We start from the raw sequence: 14,493 nt of genomic DNA on the forward strand, positions 1-14,493 counted from the left end.
CTTCTGAGAAAATTAAGTTTGAGAGTCTTGTGGAGGATACAAGAAGTCTGTTGAGTATTCTAATTGGAGATCTACTGTACCCTAACCAGATACAAATGAGTTAACTCTAGTTATGCGTTTGTTCACAAGTCTCTGATCAACTTAATTTTGTGTCTTGTCTCCTAACAATTCTATTAAGAATGAAAAAGCTTATACATTTGTATCTGCTGACTAAATGTTTCCAGGTGGTGTAGTTGGAAAAAAAAGTGCTGTGAAGTACTAATTTGGCCGGAGACTACTAGTTCCTACAGCTTTTGGACTGTTTGGAACTCAGATGAGTAAGGTTTGAGATGGGGTTGATATGGAATGAAGGCTTTATGAGAAGTACAGATCCAATCACTTTGTCACTGGTTTACTACAATGAAGTAAACTCTATATTGTAAATAGTGGATTACTTTTAGCCTGTAGCACATCACACAAAGGATCATTGTTGTCTTTCTCATACTTTTCCATGAGTACCTCTTATTAACTACAATTTACAACCAGATACTATCCGAAAGGAGCTTGGTTGACCTGATAACAGAGCAGCTGTTCCACGCCAGCAGAAGGCGTTACACGTAGCATTCAGATAAAGCACTACCTGCACTTCAAAACAACCAAAAGTCAAAGGACTAATTTTAAGTAACCAGCAATGTTTAAGGCTTTTCTAGTTTTTCTTCACCTCCCAAAGTTCTTGAATTTAATTGAGTTATCTTGATAGCAACTCCATCAGCAACTTTGTCTGACTGTCATTGAGGTCAAATTTAACGTTGCTTTAAAAATCCTTGGCTTTAGCAACCGAGTTTCAAAATATGATTGCTTGTTCTAAATACTTCCTAAAGCTGTTGTTATAGTGTACCTATAGAGTTCTGGAGCTTTAAAAAAAAATAAAAAATAATAAAAAAAATCTTTGCTTTCCATTCTCTCCCCACATCCCTTTTATTCTCATCCCTTTTCTCTGTACTTCCACACTAGTGCAACTTGGATTTCATTTACTTATTTTTAATTTCTTTATATATCACTTGTCCCTTTCATATTGGGTCTTCTCTCACTAGTAGTGTTAGACAGTTGAGAAGAAAATCTCAGAATTCTACCTCAGATTCTTTATTTTGCAGAGTAGCAAAACAGATCTAAAAAAAACGCCCAACATTCTAATTCAGTTCTATATCCATTATTTTGAAGTAGAAGTAGCCCAAAACATTAACAGAATCTTTGCTCTAACAAAAAACTATACTAATTCTTGCTTATATGTGGTTACTTTCATCCTGAAGGTTTTGAAATTACATAAAAATATTTCCATTAATGACTAAAGTTATTTTTTGAATAATATAGCCACTGGTATCTATGGAGGTTCACGTTTTACAGAAAGAAGTATCACACACACATCAAACCCTGCACACAGACTAAAATGCTTGTAACAATACTTCCACAACTAAATCACTGCTGACATATTACAAAGGAAATAAGCATTGTTGAACTGGATGTTACTTGCTTTAGAGACTTGCTGGCATTGCCTCATTGATGGCTGTGTGCAGAAAAAGCAGGTCTTAAAAGCAAAATCTTAGGTGTAAAAACTTTTTCACTTATTTTGTAGTGAATCTTCTGTGTTAAAAGTGCCATTTTAAAATACAAATGCTAAGTGCAATAATATGATTTTAAAAAATTTAGGAAGATGTAAAATAGCCTTTAAACATATTTTGTTCTTTATTGATATGTTTTACATCACAAGACTAAAGTCCTTCAAGAAATGAATTTCCGAACTTTTGAAGTTATCACATTACCATAGATGAATACACAGAAACAGAATAAAACAGAACTGTTTTTAAACTGCCGTAACATGCTAATTTGGGAAAAGGAAGTACAGATACAACACTACAAGTATTTTAAAGTAATTTGTTTTAGTATGATACATGATCCAAGGTCTTTAAAATGGGCAGTTTTCACTGGAGTAGTCTTATTTGCTATCTTAACCATAAAGGGAAAATGACAAAGAATTACCATAATTAACAATATATGCTTTTTTACGCTCACATTGTGTTTATGATTACTGAACATACCTGAACATCACCTGCTTCTAAGAAGAAGAAATGAAAAGGTGAATGAAAGTACCTACGATTTCTTGCTACATGCTGTACAGCTGCGTTACTGGAGAACAGAAAGACAGTTCTTGAGTGACAATGATCAGGCGTTCTGCTCCATCACTTCAAAAAGTGATGAAAACCACAAGACAGTGCACAGTCTCCAAACAGTAGACAGGTATAATTAATTTTTACAGCTAGATTCTTTTTTAATTATCAGAAAACTTATTAAGGGACTTCTTTTTATGAATTCATTATAGTATTAGCTGATGTAACATTTTCCTTGTAAACAATTTAGGAACTGAAGTTATTGAGTGGCAGTAAAGATGTTGTGGCAAGCATTACCGTATAGTCCCCTTGGTTAGAGCAGGGTATCCCTAACCATAAATGGTACTCCTGTGCATTTAGCATTGTCAACAGTATTCTTCAGTATAGGTCAGGTAATATGTAACTTGAGGGAAGTACTGCTGTTTTCGTAATTGAGGAGCAGTAATGAGAAATGACGTTTTATACTGTAATTGCAATGAACAAATGACATATTGTCCAGTTGTATTCTTAAAGCGTCTATAGAATGATCTTGTAATTGCCTTTGCATTTTACTCTCCCAAAACACAGTAAATCAGGGGTCCTCAAACTTTTTAACCAGGGGGCCGGCGCGCGGATGCAGTGGCAGGCAGTCATCTGCGGCTGCTTGGTTTCCCCCCGCCAACCCCCGGCGGGGTGTGTGTGTGTGTGTGTGTCTGTAAATACCGGGGGCTGGATTGAGGACCCTGGGGGGCTGTATCCGGCCCGCGGGACATAGTTTGAGGACCCCTGCAGTAAATAGTCTTTCTGTTCTTTCTACCAGTTAATCACACATCTCTGGTTTGTAAATGTTACGTAAAATATCACCTGCAGAAGTAACCAAAGGATTTGGCTCTTTAAGATCATTATTAGTGATGAGGGTTTTCTTGCATGCTGTTGGTCTGTGAACTGCACCTTTGATAGTCATCTTACGGCTGCATGGATATTTAAACCTTCCTTTGGTTCATCTGCACATTCCAGGATCTAAGGGGAAAAATAGGACAGAGGTGGAGAATCACAGTGGGGCTTGCAGTTAGAAGTGGTGTCTGTATATTCCTGACAGCTGAGCGGTAAGCACCTTCCACCCACTCTCACACACAAACACCATTAAGATAAGCAACCCATTGTCAGGGTCTACTACCCTACCTAATGAGGACAAGTATCACCAAGAAACGTGCTCAGAAACATACTAGGAATTACGATGTGTGCCCCAACTACTTATTTTAGGAAGCTCGTTGCAGCAAATTTCTGTCTTCTCGCATGTTGCAAATCTTGCCCAGCTGCACGTACCTTAGGTACCTGGGCAACTGTGTGAGTAACGCCAGTTCTCCACCATGGAACTGGTATCACCGCTGCGCAGCCTTGGTGTTCTCACTTTTAATTCCTGTGCAAACAACTGACATAGTAGCAAATACAGAACAATGAAGCCTGGTATACAAGCTGAAAAACTACTAGGAATAATAATAATAAAAGGTAAACTGTTAAGAAGGAAAAGTAGGATTATTTGGGCTTTTTTAAGTATGTGCTGGCACAGAGGGATGGGGCGGGGCAACCAAGCGCCTTGCGGGACCGGTGCGCCTCGGCCAGCCCCGCCAGCCCCGCACGGTGCCCGGAGAGGCCTCAGCACGGCTGCGCCAGCCCCTGCGCCCCCGGCAGCGCCGCCCCCTCGCGGCCGCAGCCGCCCGGGCCCGCTCCCCGCCGGGGTCCGGTGCCGCAGGACCCGGCTCCCCGCTCCATCGCCGTGACAGCGGCGGTGTACCATCAGCCGAGCCCCCTGCTGCGGTCGGAGTACGGGGCAGCGCTCCCGCATGCAGAGGAGCGGCCAGCCGGCCCCCCGCCCCCGGCCGCTGTCTCCCTCAGTACGGGGGAAGCGGTGGGCTCCGCGGCCCCGGTTCCGTACCGCGACATGGCCGCCCCCGCGCCACTCCGGCGTGGCAGCCGGCCCCTAACCCCGCCCACCGCCGGCCGTCCCGGCTGACTTGTGTCCGTACAATAAGATGGCGGCCACCTCTCGCCGACCCCTGCACGAGGCCAGAAGGCGGCGCTGCGGCCGTAAAGTAGTGCCCGCTTCCCGATACCCAGCTGTCGCAAACCGGTGAATGGCTCTGGAGAGGGACCGGGGGGGGTGGGGGACACGAGCCTGGGATTGTGGCACGGGGGGGCGGCGGCGCTAGCGGCGACGGCTCCGCTTCCTCCTCCTGCCCCCGGGGAAGCGCTGCCTGCCGGCGAGGGGAGGGCAAGATGGATCCCAACAGGATCATCCAGGCTCTGAAGGGCACCATAGACCCCAAGCTGCGCATCGCCGCCGAGAACGAGCTCAATCAGGTGAGGGGGCGGCCTGCCCCGGCCGGGACCCGCCGGTGGCCTGCCCCGCCCCCGCCCCGCCGCGCCTCACCCCGGCCGCCGCGCGGCACGGGGGCGCCCGGCCCCGCCGCCAGGGGCGGGGTGCGCCCCCTCCGCGCCGGGGCGCCGCCACCGCCCGGCCGCCCGCTCCGCTCGGCAGCGCGGCGCCGTGAGGCGGGGGTCGCCGCGCCGCCGCCCTCCCCGTGCGCGGGTTGCGGGCCGGGCCGGGGGCGGCGGCGTCCCCCGGCGGAGCGGGCCCTTCCGCGCCGGCTGTCAGCGGCCGCCCCGCCGCGCCGCTGGCCCGGGCGCTCGGCAGGGCCGGGCGGGGACGGCCCAGCAGCGGGACCCCCGGCCGGGCTCTGCCGGCTACCGCAGCCTCCGGGTGGCGGCGGGGAGCGCGGCCGCGGTGCGCGGCGGGCGGGCTGGGTGCCCGCACGGGGCTGCGTGCAGCGTTGCGGGAGCGGGGCGCGCCGCAGCGGAGCGGGGCCGTGTCCCCTCGGCGTGGCCCGCGCGGTGGCGGTGCGGGACGGGACGGCGCTGCTCGCCCCCCGCGCTGCTCGCCCTGGCTCCCGCAGGCGGCTGGTAGCAGTGGCGCTCCGGGGTTAGTTTCGTCCCGTTCAGCACCGTGCCCAGTACAACTTGGAGGAAGGCACGTTATGCTTTCACGGGTAGTATTTGTCACAGCACCCCACGGTTAGTGCAGCGGCAGCACCCGCTGAGTCAGAACGGTGACCATAGTCTGAGCTTGGACGCTTGAGAAAAAGAGACGGTTCCCTTGCACAGCATGAGTAAAGCTTTAACCTCTACACTTGGATGGAGTATGTGATCATCAGGACATGGATTTCATGAGAATCGGCTGTCAGGAATTACTGCTGCTTCAGGATTACTCCTCCGGCTTAATTTTCTATTTAGGCAACTTAAAACTCCTTCTGAATTAGATAGAGCTAATCCTTGCTTTAGCAATTGGCAAGTTCCTTTAGTAAATCAGTGGATTAAGTACTGGACATTGAGAATGTTCTTGGGGATAGTTAGATAAAAATGCAAACCTCTTTTTCTTTATTTGGCATAGTTACTTTAAAAATTCATCGGTACCTATTTTTATCCTTGCTGTTAAGGACTGAGAGTGAAATTGCAAATATTTGTTAGCAGCCTGTTGTGCAGGAGTCAAAACTACTGTGATAACTGCTGTGTGTTTGGCAGGCTCAGAACAAAGAGGCAGCCGTCTGGATTCCTGGGTCCTACTCCTCATTATGTCAGTTTAACATCACCAAAAAGTACTGTGAAGCTCAGGAAGAGTTCTGAAAGCATTTTAAGATCGAGACCTGTAAAATGTTTTAAGTTTAAGGGATGGATAATGCACTTCTCATGAAAGACTCAGGTTTTTGATTCAAGAGTATAAGTGTATTTATTGAGAACAGGTGGAGACACAGATTTTTATTTAAAATAGCTGACACGTTTTCTCTTCGCTGTTACAAAGAATGAATCTTGAAATGAAGACATACCTATTATTGTGTAGGCTTCCTGTTACTCAGTGAAGCATGATGTATCTGACTGACATAACGTACTGAAGCAGCGCTGGGTTTGACATGACTCTTTGGATGAGTGGAACAAAAGTGCTCCTGGGGAATGTGGCTTAACCTGGGTCTGTGACATCTTGAAACCTTTCAGTGCTTTGAAGCAAGACTTCAAAGCGACATACCAGACTCCCATGTATCTAATGATAATGTTGACATGTCACTGTGTTCCTGTAAGTACTGGAGTCCAGATGCTGTTCTAGCATTTATCTTGTTCTAGCGAAGGAACAAATCCACCAACCATATAGAAAAAACTCCAACAGTATGTACTTGGAGTGGTAATAGAACACTTGACTGAACAGAACAGGGCTCACCTGTTTCTTCTGTGCAGTACTTAAAGTGATGCTGCTCATCGTACATACTAATGGGTGTTGAGGTAAAACTTAACTTGTGTTAGCCCATCTGTGGTGTACATTTGCTTTCAAGTTTGAATGTAGATAGTGACAGGAGCTTCCCAGAGAGTATAAATCCTACTAGTCCACCAATACAGCACCTCTGCATAGGCACCTCATTGCTTGTACCAATACAGCGAGTCCTTCAGAACAATATAATAGTCCCAACTCCCTAATTTGCTTGCAACATAGAGTGTAGGGAATGAAGTTAAAACAAATGAAAGCTTGCTCACCTGTAAAAAGCCCCAGCATGTTTGAAAATGCCTCTTTCTCTTCTGTATGTTCCTGAACCTGTGTAAAGATAGAGCAAAGTCAGTGAAGTTGCTTTCTGCCTTTTGGGTTAACATCTAACTGCATTCAGAAATGGAATCAAGATTCCTTATTTTATTTTTTCCCCTTACTACATTTATTGGAAGGCTGTTTGTGAATTTTCTTCCTCACACAGCTAGAAACAAGTGTTGGTTTCCAGCTGAAATTAGTTTACAGTCCATTTATATCCATTTGTGCCAGTCTTACTTCTTAACCAGAATAGGTTTCTTGGTACCCTCCCTGACATATTTGTCAAAGGCTAATGCTTACCGGCCTGTTTTCCTAGCCTCAACAGACTGTATTTCCCTTGCCTTATCATAAAAGTGAATTTATGAAATTAGTAATAGGTGAGCATAGCTCTTCTCTGTGCTCATTTCCTTTTGAATTAATCTTTCGTGTGCAATCTCATAATTTGTGTTTGCAGCATTCCAGAAAGCCTCGCACTGAATGCCACCAATACCTCATTTGATACATCCTAAAACTACAATTACCTTCTTTGTGTCCAATGTCTACATATTTCTTCTCACTGAGTATACAGAGGTCCTTTTATCTTGTGGTTGTTCCTTTCTAAGAAACTTCAAACTTTTAGGAGAAATTCCTGTCATCCTTGAGTGCATACTGTGTACTTTGTCCTGTTACTCTACTCCATTTTTGTTGGTGCAGTTCTAAAGATCATTCAATTCTTTGTAGGATTTTTCTGATCTTTCTCCTTGGATGATGCATGCCACTTCTGAGTCATCAACAAACTTCACTTCTCTCAGTGACCTGAACACAAATGTAAATGTGGGATTTGTCAGGAATGTGATTCTTGATAAACCGAAGCAGTAAATTCCTGCCAGGTCAGCAATCTCTATCATGTAACTGCTGTCATTTCCCCTTTAGCCTGTTGATTTTATAAGTGTACACATCCTTCCATACCCCTCTGTTTTTTTCATGTGTCCCTCATTTTTTTCTTCAGCTGTCAAATCAGAACCAGTGTGCACTTTGTGATCATATTAATCAATCATACTGTACTTACTAGAACAGTCAATTGTCATACCAATTTCTGTGCACCTTTCTTTGGTATCTGTTCTAGGCTGTTACTGTTAGGTCTGTCTCATGGACTTCAGGAGCTTTTGCTGGTTTTAATTTTAATTTTTTTTTAATGGCTAAATTCTGCTTTCACGTGCCAGTTCTTAGAATGTTGTGGAATATACTGTCTGATTATGTGAACACACAAAGTCATTCTGATACCAGTTCGGTTAGGGTTACCATACAGTTTTAATGCATTAATCTTCATTGGCTCAACCTGCTGTAGTAGATCTCTTTGGCCTGTAACAAAGGGGAAAATAGGAACACAATTGCAGAAATACAGCTGTTTCTTTAAATGTTGAGAAGGAGCTGCAGAATTTGGCTTTGACAGGAACTGAGTAGCAGCGCTGGAAGAAGAGAAAGAAGTGTGAGAAGATTGCCCAAAAGCCCAAGAGTCCAGAATGAAGTTGGGCTTCCTTCAGCATCTTCCACATGTTCGTTGAGGTAGTAGGCAGGGGTCTTAAGGCCACTCTGAAAGTGAAATGAGTACCTCATTACCTAGGGGAAGGAATCTCATGTATTTATATTGAAGACCAGCTTAATAAGGAAGTTGACTTGCATGATTAGAAGGTCTGTGGAAAGTGGGGTTTGTTTGAGACTGGATGAATCTGGCAGCAGAACCCACAGAGGAAAGAAGCATGTGCAAGAACCTACATGAGCTTCTTTTCACTCTCTACAAAATCACTGTGTTTTCCCTTCCCCAAACAATACCTTTGTGTGTAGACAGGGAAAGGAGAAAGTGTCTTTTGAAGTTCTGGTTTGTTTTAATAACTGTCTGTGACTGAAAAAACAAGAGAGAAAATACTATTAACAACTGCAAAAATATTCCCGAGTGTGACACTGATGGAATTTCTAAGTAACAGATTTTCAGTGCACAGCAAAGTGAAAATAAAACTTTGTAAACCAGATAGTTAAGCATTCAGATCAAAGGTATGTAAACCTTAAAATAATCCTTGTAAACAGTTAATTGCGTATGTATTCAAGGTACAGACTTCCGTGTGTTCGTCTTTGCAAACAGAGATGTAGTGCCTTGCTATTTCAGCAATTTCTATGTGCCATACTTGGATTCAGAGGTGCAGAGAATGAGATATTTACTGCTGGTGAAGAAGGATGGTCTTAGCTTTCCTTGCAGAACCTGAGGGAAGACCCCAGTTTTCCATATCCATTGTCCTAGATTGTTCTGTTGTTCTGCAGGGGAAGAAGCACCTTCCAGTGCCGTTCTGCACTGAACCACTGTGGTTGCCATGAGCGCAGTGGTAAGGTTACTGACAAATGTGGTTATGGAGCAGTTGCTTGCTGTAGGCTTTAAATGCAACAGCAAGCAAGACACAAGAATGCTGCTTCCTGAAATGAGTTCAGTAGTATATAATATATGATAACCTCAAAACAAAACTGGAATGTTAGATATGAAAAGTGTTTGATTCAGCAGGATTCATTAGGGGATTTTTTAACTATATATTTCCTGCTTAATCTCTCACTGCATTCTAGTCCTTTACATGTGACAGCGTTCATCTTGTTTTTCAGTGGCTCATCTGAGGCTTTCTTGAGTCTCATCTGTTCTATATCTAATCAAATAGAAGAGGAAATAAGCAAAAAATGATGTTTTCTCAGTTTTTTTGAAGACTGGAACTGTGATGTTGAAGTGGGAAGGAATACATGTTAGGCCAAAGGTGAAAGGACAGAGTGCAGAAAGCTGTGCAGCTGCGGAGCCCACCCTCAGACAGCAGACACAGGTGGAATAAGATGCGTGGGAACATATGCATCTCTTCTCCATTGCTGTAAACTTACCCAGGTGTATCTTACCAATGCTGTACGCCTCTCCCAGTTTAGCTGCTACCTTGCACATTGCTCTATCCCATCCCCTTAATCTCAATGGAGGCAAAATGAGATTTATTTGGTTTTTAGCATAAATGCTCTGATCTGTGATCCATGCAAGAGCAGACAGTGTATGTTTTACACAGCTTTAAAATAATAGTTCTGTGTAAGTACTCAGTGAAAGTTTATTTTGAAAAACTTTTACTTTCTCCTTCAAAATAAATATATGCCCCCATCAACTGGCACCTTCACAGAAAGTTTTACCAGATCGCAACTTGTGAATTCAAGGCAATGTAATTATTCACAAACTGCACAAAGCAGCATGCTGTTACAGGAGTTCCACTGAAGGTCTTGTTTCAGCCATCTGGTGCCTCCCTGCGGCTCCTGGGCATGGCTCTTCAAAATCAGCAGATAGCTTTCCGTTCCTTCTGGGGGATTGACGATATTCCTGCTCTCCCTCCATCAGGTGCAGCTATAATGATATAAATGTCTTGCTGAACTTATCCAGCTCTGAGGTCTCTTCCTTGTCTCTTTCCATTTACACAGTGCACACGTGACACTTGGTCTGCACCTGCTCACGTGATACGTACGGCTTTACTTGCTGGTGTCCAGGAGCCTGTTGTATGGTTTCCTGAGCAAGGCAGGGGGAGGAAACATCCCAAGATCACAATTAGCGTGCCAACTAAACCAGCGAGAATGTGCTGGTATAGGAAAAATGTTGCTGCATACAGCTTTTCAGTAAGTCCTCTGTTCTAAAAATTGCAAGCGGCGTGTAGTTTGTTGCTGCATAAGTGAGCAGGATGGTATTTGAGCTTCAAAAATACAACAGAATCAGGTGTCTTGTTTCTAAACTGGGCACACAATCTCTGTTCATCTCTACAGTGTTCATGTTTCTGATAATGAGTAGAAAACAAAGCTATGTAGAAGTGTGAATTATGATAATAACAGCAGTACGGAGTAGAGGGATTTAGTGGGAGCTTGATAATGTGTCCCTGTGATCTTTAGGGGTGTTGGTATGTAAAGCGTAAAGAAACCCTCATAGCAGTGTGCTGGTAGGGATGAGGCCCCCTCAGAGACACTCTGCATACCTTCTGCTTAATGTGTCTTTTGTCACTCCAGGCACTTGCCGAGAGGATTTGCTGTGCAGGCCAAATAACCGTATTTGTATATATACTGGCAAAACTTCAGGGACAGCAGTTGTATCCCAGCATAAGTGGTACCAATAAAGCTTCCTGGAGAAGCGGTGACTTTAATATAGAATCAGGAAAAGCTGTTTGCGCAGGGAAAAGGAAATTATTTATACTGTTATCACTGTCCACCCAAATGTGATACTGGTAGGATTACTGCAGGAAAACAACAACAAAACAACAACTCCCCAAAAGGTTGCATTCTTAAATCAGTGTGTTTATAGTAGTAAAATCTGTATGTAGATTGGGTCTGAGAACAGCACATTGATGTTTTGTAGAAGAAAAAGGATGATCAAGAGTTCACGTACATTTTTGGTTTCCTGTGCTGTTGGGATTTCTCATGCTTTCCTTATGTACGTGGGAGTCAGGTGTTGAGTGCTGGAGGATGCTGCAGCCCCTGTCAGAACCCACCAACACTGTATACAGGTTCTCTCCAGTAGCAACTGAAGGGCAAGCTTTGCACTCCAGGATACTCAATTAAAAGGTTATCTTTGGAATCCAGTGCGCTTTAACCAGTTGGCGTTGAAAGATGGTATTTCAGCATGTCCATAGATGAGTGGAGTTTCCTGTGCTGTCTGTTACAGCTTTTACTTTATTTGGAGCATTTCTTATGGATAATTAAAGTTTATAGAGAAGGGAATTGCAGGAAAGTATGCTTTTGATTTGCCATTACTGCTTTTATCTGAGATCTCAGATTACTCTATAAACATCAAATGAGTCTCTGAGCACAGAGTAGGTTAGCATTCCACTATCATTATAATCAGTAAAATGAGGGCCAGAAAGTTAAGTGATTTGGTAAAATTATTGAATGATAGTGTTGTGATGCAGCTGTTACATGTAGGCAGCACAAAAGCAATGTAATTTTGCATCATTATGGAAATGTTAGATCAATGAACTGGATACATGAAGAGCAGAATTTATTTCTTTCACAGCTTTCAAACGAGGCAAAGTTTACGGGAGGGTGTAGTTTACTTGTACTTAAAGCATAGCTCTGGAAACAACCACAGAGCTGCCAGGCATAATCTAGTTAGAAAGAAATACTATAAAAGGTGAAATAAAGAAAGCTTCTGCCATCTAGCCCCAGTAAACATCTCTTTTTGAACATAAAGCACATGGATCTAAGTGATGAAAGATCTGACCTACTAGTAATGAGTGATGTTGCCAAGGCTTAGCCGTAACTGCACCATGCTGAGTCAACAATTCTTCACATTGGAGGACCCCTGTTGAATGACAGCAGTATAATGCTATCAGATTTTCACATCTTTTAAATCTGGCGTGCTTTGCTCAGAGGTTCAGTGAGCATTGTTTTCTCTTTGAAATTCTTGAGCTGCGTGGCTGATGTAGTGTTTGAAAAGTTCCCAGGAAGGCTGTGGGTTTTGAAACGTTATCTGTCTATGCTTGATTTTAATTAAAAATGGTTATTCCACTGTGTTTCCTCAGTTTTTATTTTTTTCTTAAGAAGCAGTATACATCTAGTTCTTTAAAAGGTAGCTGTATAATATGTGGCTAATGCAGTTGCTGCTTACACTTGAAAATAATTTTAAATGGTTTTCTTAATCTCTTCAAAGTTCAGTATTGCTATTATACCACAATCCATTTTGCAAATAAATGGTATCTATTGATGAAGCATGCCAAAATTCATTTGACCTATGAGGCTAAGTTAAATAATTCAAAGACAAATCTGTAATGCTTCTCACTATGCGTTCTCAGAATTATTTAAATATTTACTATCACTAATGTCTAATAGAAAGCCTTGTGATTCCATCACTACTTACTCCACCCAAGTGCTGTTATATGCTCAGCTTTTACAAGTAATTACTGGGATTGCTGTAGATCTGGGCAAATCCAAGTGCTAAAACCTTCCATACTTTATAAGGAGAATCAAAGAACACTGCAAAATCCTTAGTATGTATTTCGTAATCAGCTTTTGGTAGTACAGTCTTCTTTAAATGTAGTGATTTGCTAACTGTGTTTTATATGTATTTCAGTCCTATAAGATCATCAATTTTGCTCCAAGTCTACTGCAAATCATAGTATCAGATCAAGTTGAATTTCCAGTGCGTCAAGCAGGTGAGAGAAATTCCTTGTTTCATTTTCTTTCGATAGAAAGTCAGTATGTTAGTTTGACGGAGTATTGAGCTGTTGCAATGTAAGTTCATGTTTGTTCTGAATGTGGAAATGAAAAGGGTCTCTCTTTGCCATTTCTTTCGTACGTGAGGGCCAGATAAAACCAAGGGCATAGAGTAGAGTCCTGCTTTGGCTTCCCTGTGTTTCTAGTGATCCCTACTGGATTGCTGTGATACTGATATGAAAAGAGAATGATTTCTGCTCAAAACTGAGTATGCAGGGAGCCTTAGGTGTTCTTTCTCCTGGTGGTGAAGAAGTAGTGATGCCAAGAGAAGTGGGAATTTAAAAAAAGTGGATCTCATTTGAGTACATGTTTCTATTTGAAACCCTTTTCCTAGAAAAATGAAGTTTCTAAAAACCGGAAAACCCCCACAATTCCCTAGGTCAGTGGTAGCCACGTGTGCTTAATCGGTATCTGTGGTGTCTGCTTACAAAAGTAGATGTGAAGGAATGTCACATAACTGCTAAGTTATAAATTTGTAGTCTGAGCATGTCTAGGAAGGTTGCCCAACTGTGTGTGTGAGTTCAGGTATGGTGATGCAGTTAACTATAGGATATACATTTGTGTAAGATCAGATTCTAAATTCTCGTAATCCATTTTAACTACTCAAATGTTTTTGTCAGACACAGAAAATATTCAGCTTTTTCAAGAAATCGATCTTTCTGTTCACAGCTCTTTTTATCCTATGGAACAACATTTCCCATAGAAGCACTGTTGGGTTTTTTTGTACAGATCCCATTAATCCCCTGAGTGTGTTGGGGCATGCTGACATATGCTGTTTGTCATGCTGGCATTTATTTTTTCAAAGATAATCCAACTTTGTATGGCATTGTTAAACTCTGCTGCAGTCAAGCTTGATGCTTAATCTGGACTCCATAAGATCATTTTTATAAATTAATGTCTCATTTCAGTACCATTCGGGGGGGGCGGGGGTGGGCGGGGAAGTATGTAGAACATAATTTTTGGGTTTTTTTGTTTTTGTTTTTCCAGAGCAGAGGTATAAAATAGAAAAGTAAAGTCAACAGGTTTCCCTGGGAATATTTTAAAAGCCAAGAATTTGTATAACAACAAGATCTATGGGCAGAGTAAATTAAAGTCTTGGGCTGGTCTTTCTGGACCTGTTTCTTGTCTGAATATTCTGGCACGTCATAGACAAAGAAGTGTTTTTCCTCTTGTTCCTATAAAATACTTTACAAACTGCATATTTTCATACTTTGCAATTTGTCATCACCAAGAGAAATGATTGTAGCCAAGGATATTTTATTTATACTTTAAAGCCCTAGCTAGTAATCAACCAAAGTAGTACAGGGATAAGAGTTTATTAAGAACATTTCTTTAATGTTTTACACCATATTTCATGTTTTGTAAAGAATGCCTACAGGCATTTTAGTACTAAGGCGTAAATGCTGCTTTATTTTCAGTTGAAGATTAACTTTATTTTTCATGGTTTTTCATGTGAGACAGAAGGGAACAATTCTAAGGGATTATGAGGAATCCTAATAGTGAGATAAAGCT

The 14,493-nt window shown here is 42.7% G+C and overlaps 1 protein-coding gene across 4 annotated transcripts in view; it reads left to right on the forward strand.

Moving 5' to 3' along the window:
* Positions 1–4,149: 4,149 nt before the first annotated feature.
* Positions 4,150–14,493, forward strand: part of IPO8 (importin 8) — a 50,916-nt gene continuing 40,572 nt past the window's right edge. Inside the window, exons 1-2 of one of the 4 annotated variants that reach the window (XM_037388662.1) lie at positions 4,150–4,254; positions 12,839–12,920. Coding sequence is in view for 2 of the 4 variants with exons in the window: in XM_037388664.1 (XP_037244561.1) it covers positions 4,401–4,484; positions 12,839–12,920 (166 nt within the window). In the remaining 2 variants the exon portion in view is untranslated. The other 3 variants (XM_037388664.1, XM_037388661.1, XM_037388663.1) reach the window with 3 other exon arrangements.

The sequence above is a fragment of the Falco rusticolus genome, chromosome 5 (assembly GCF_015220075.1).
Source record: "Falco rusticolus isolate bFalRus1 chromosome 5, bFalRus1.pri, whole genome shotgun sequence".
Classification (NCBI taxonomy): Eukaryota; Metazoa; Chordata; class Aves; order Falconiformes; family Falconidae; genus Falco; species Falco rusticolus.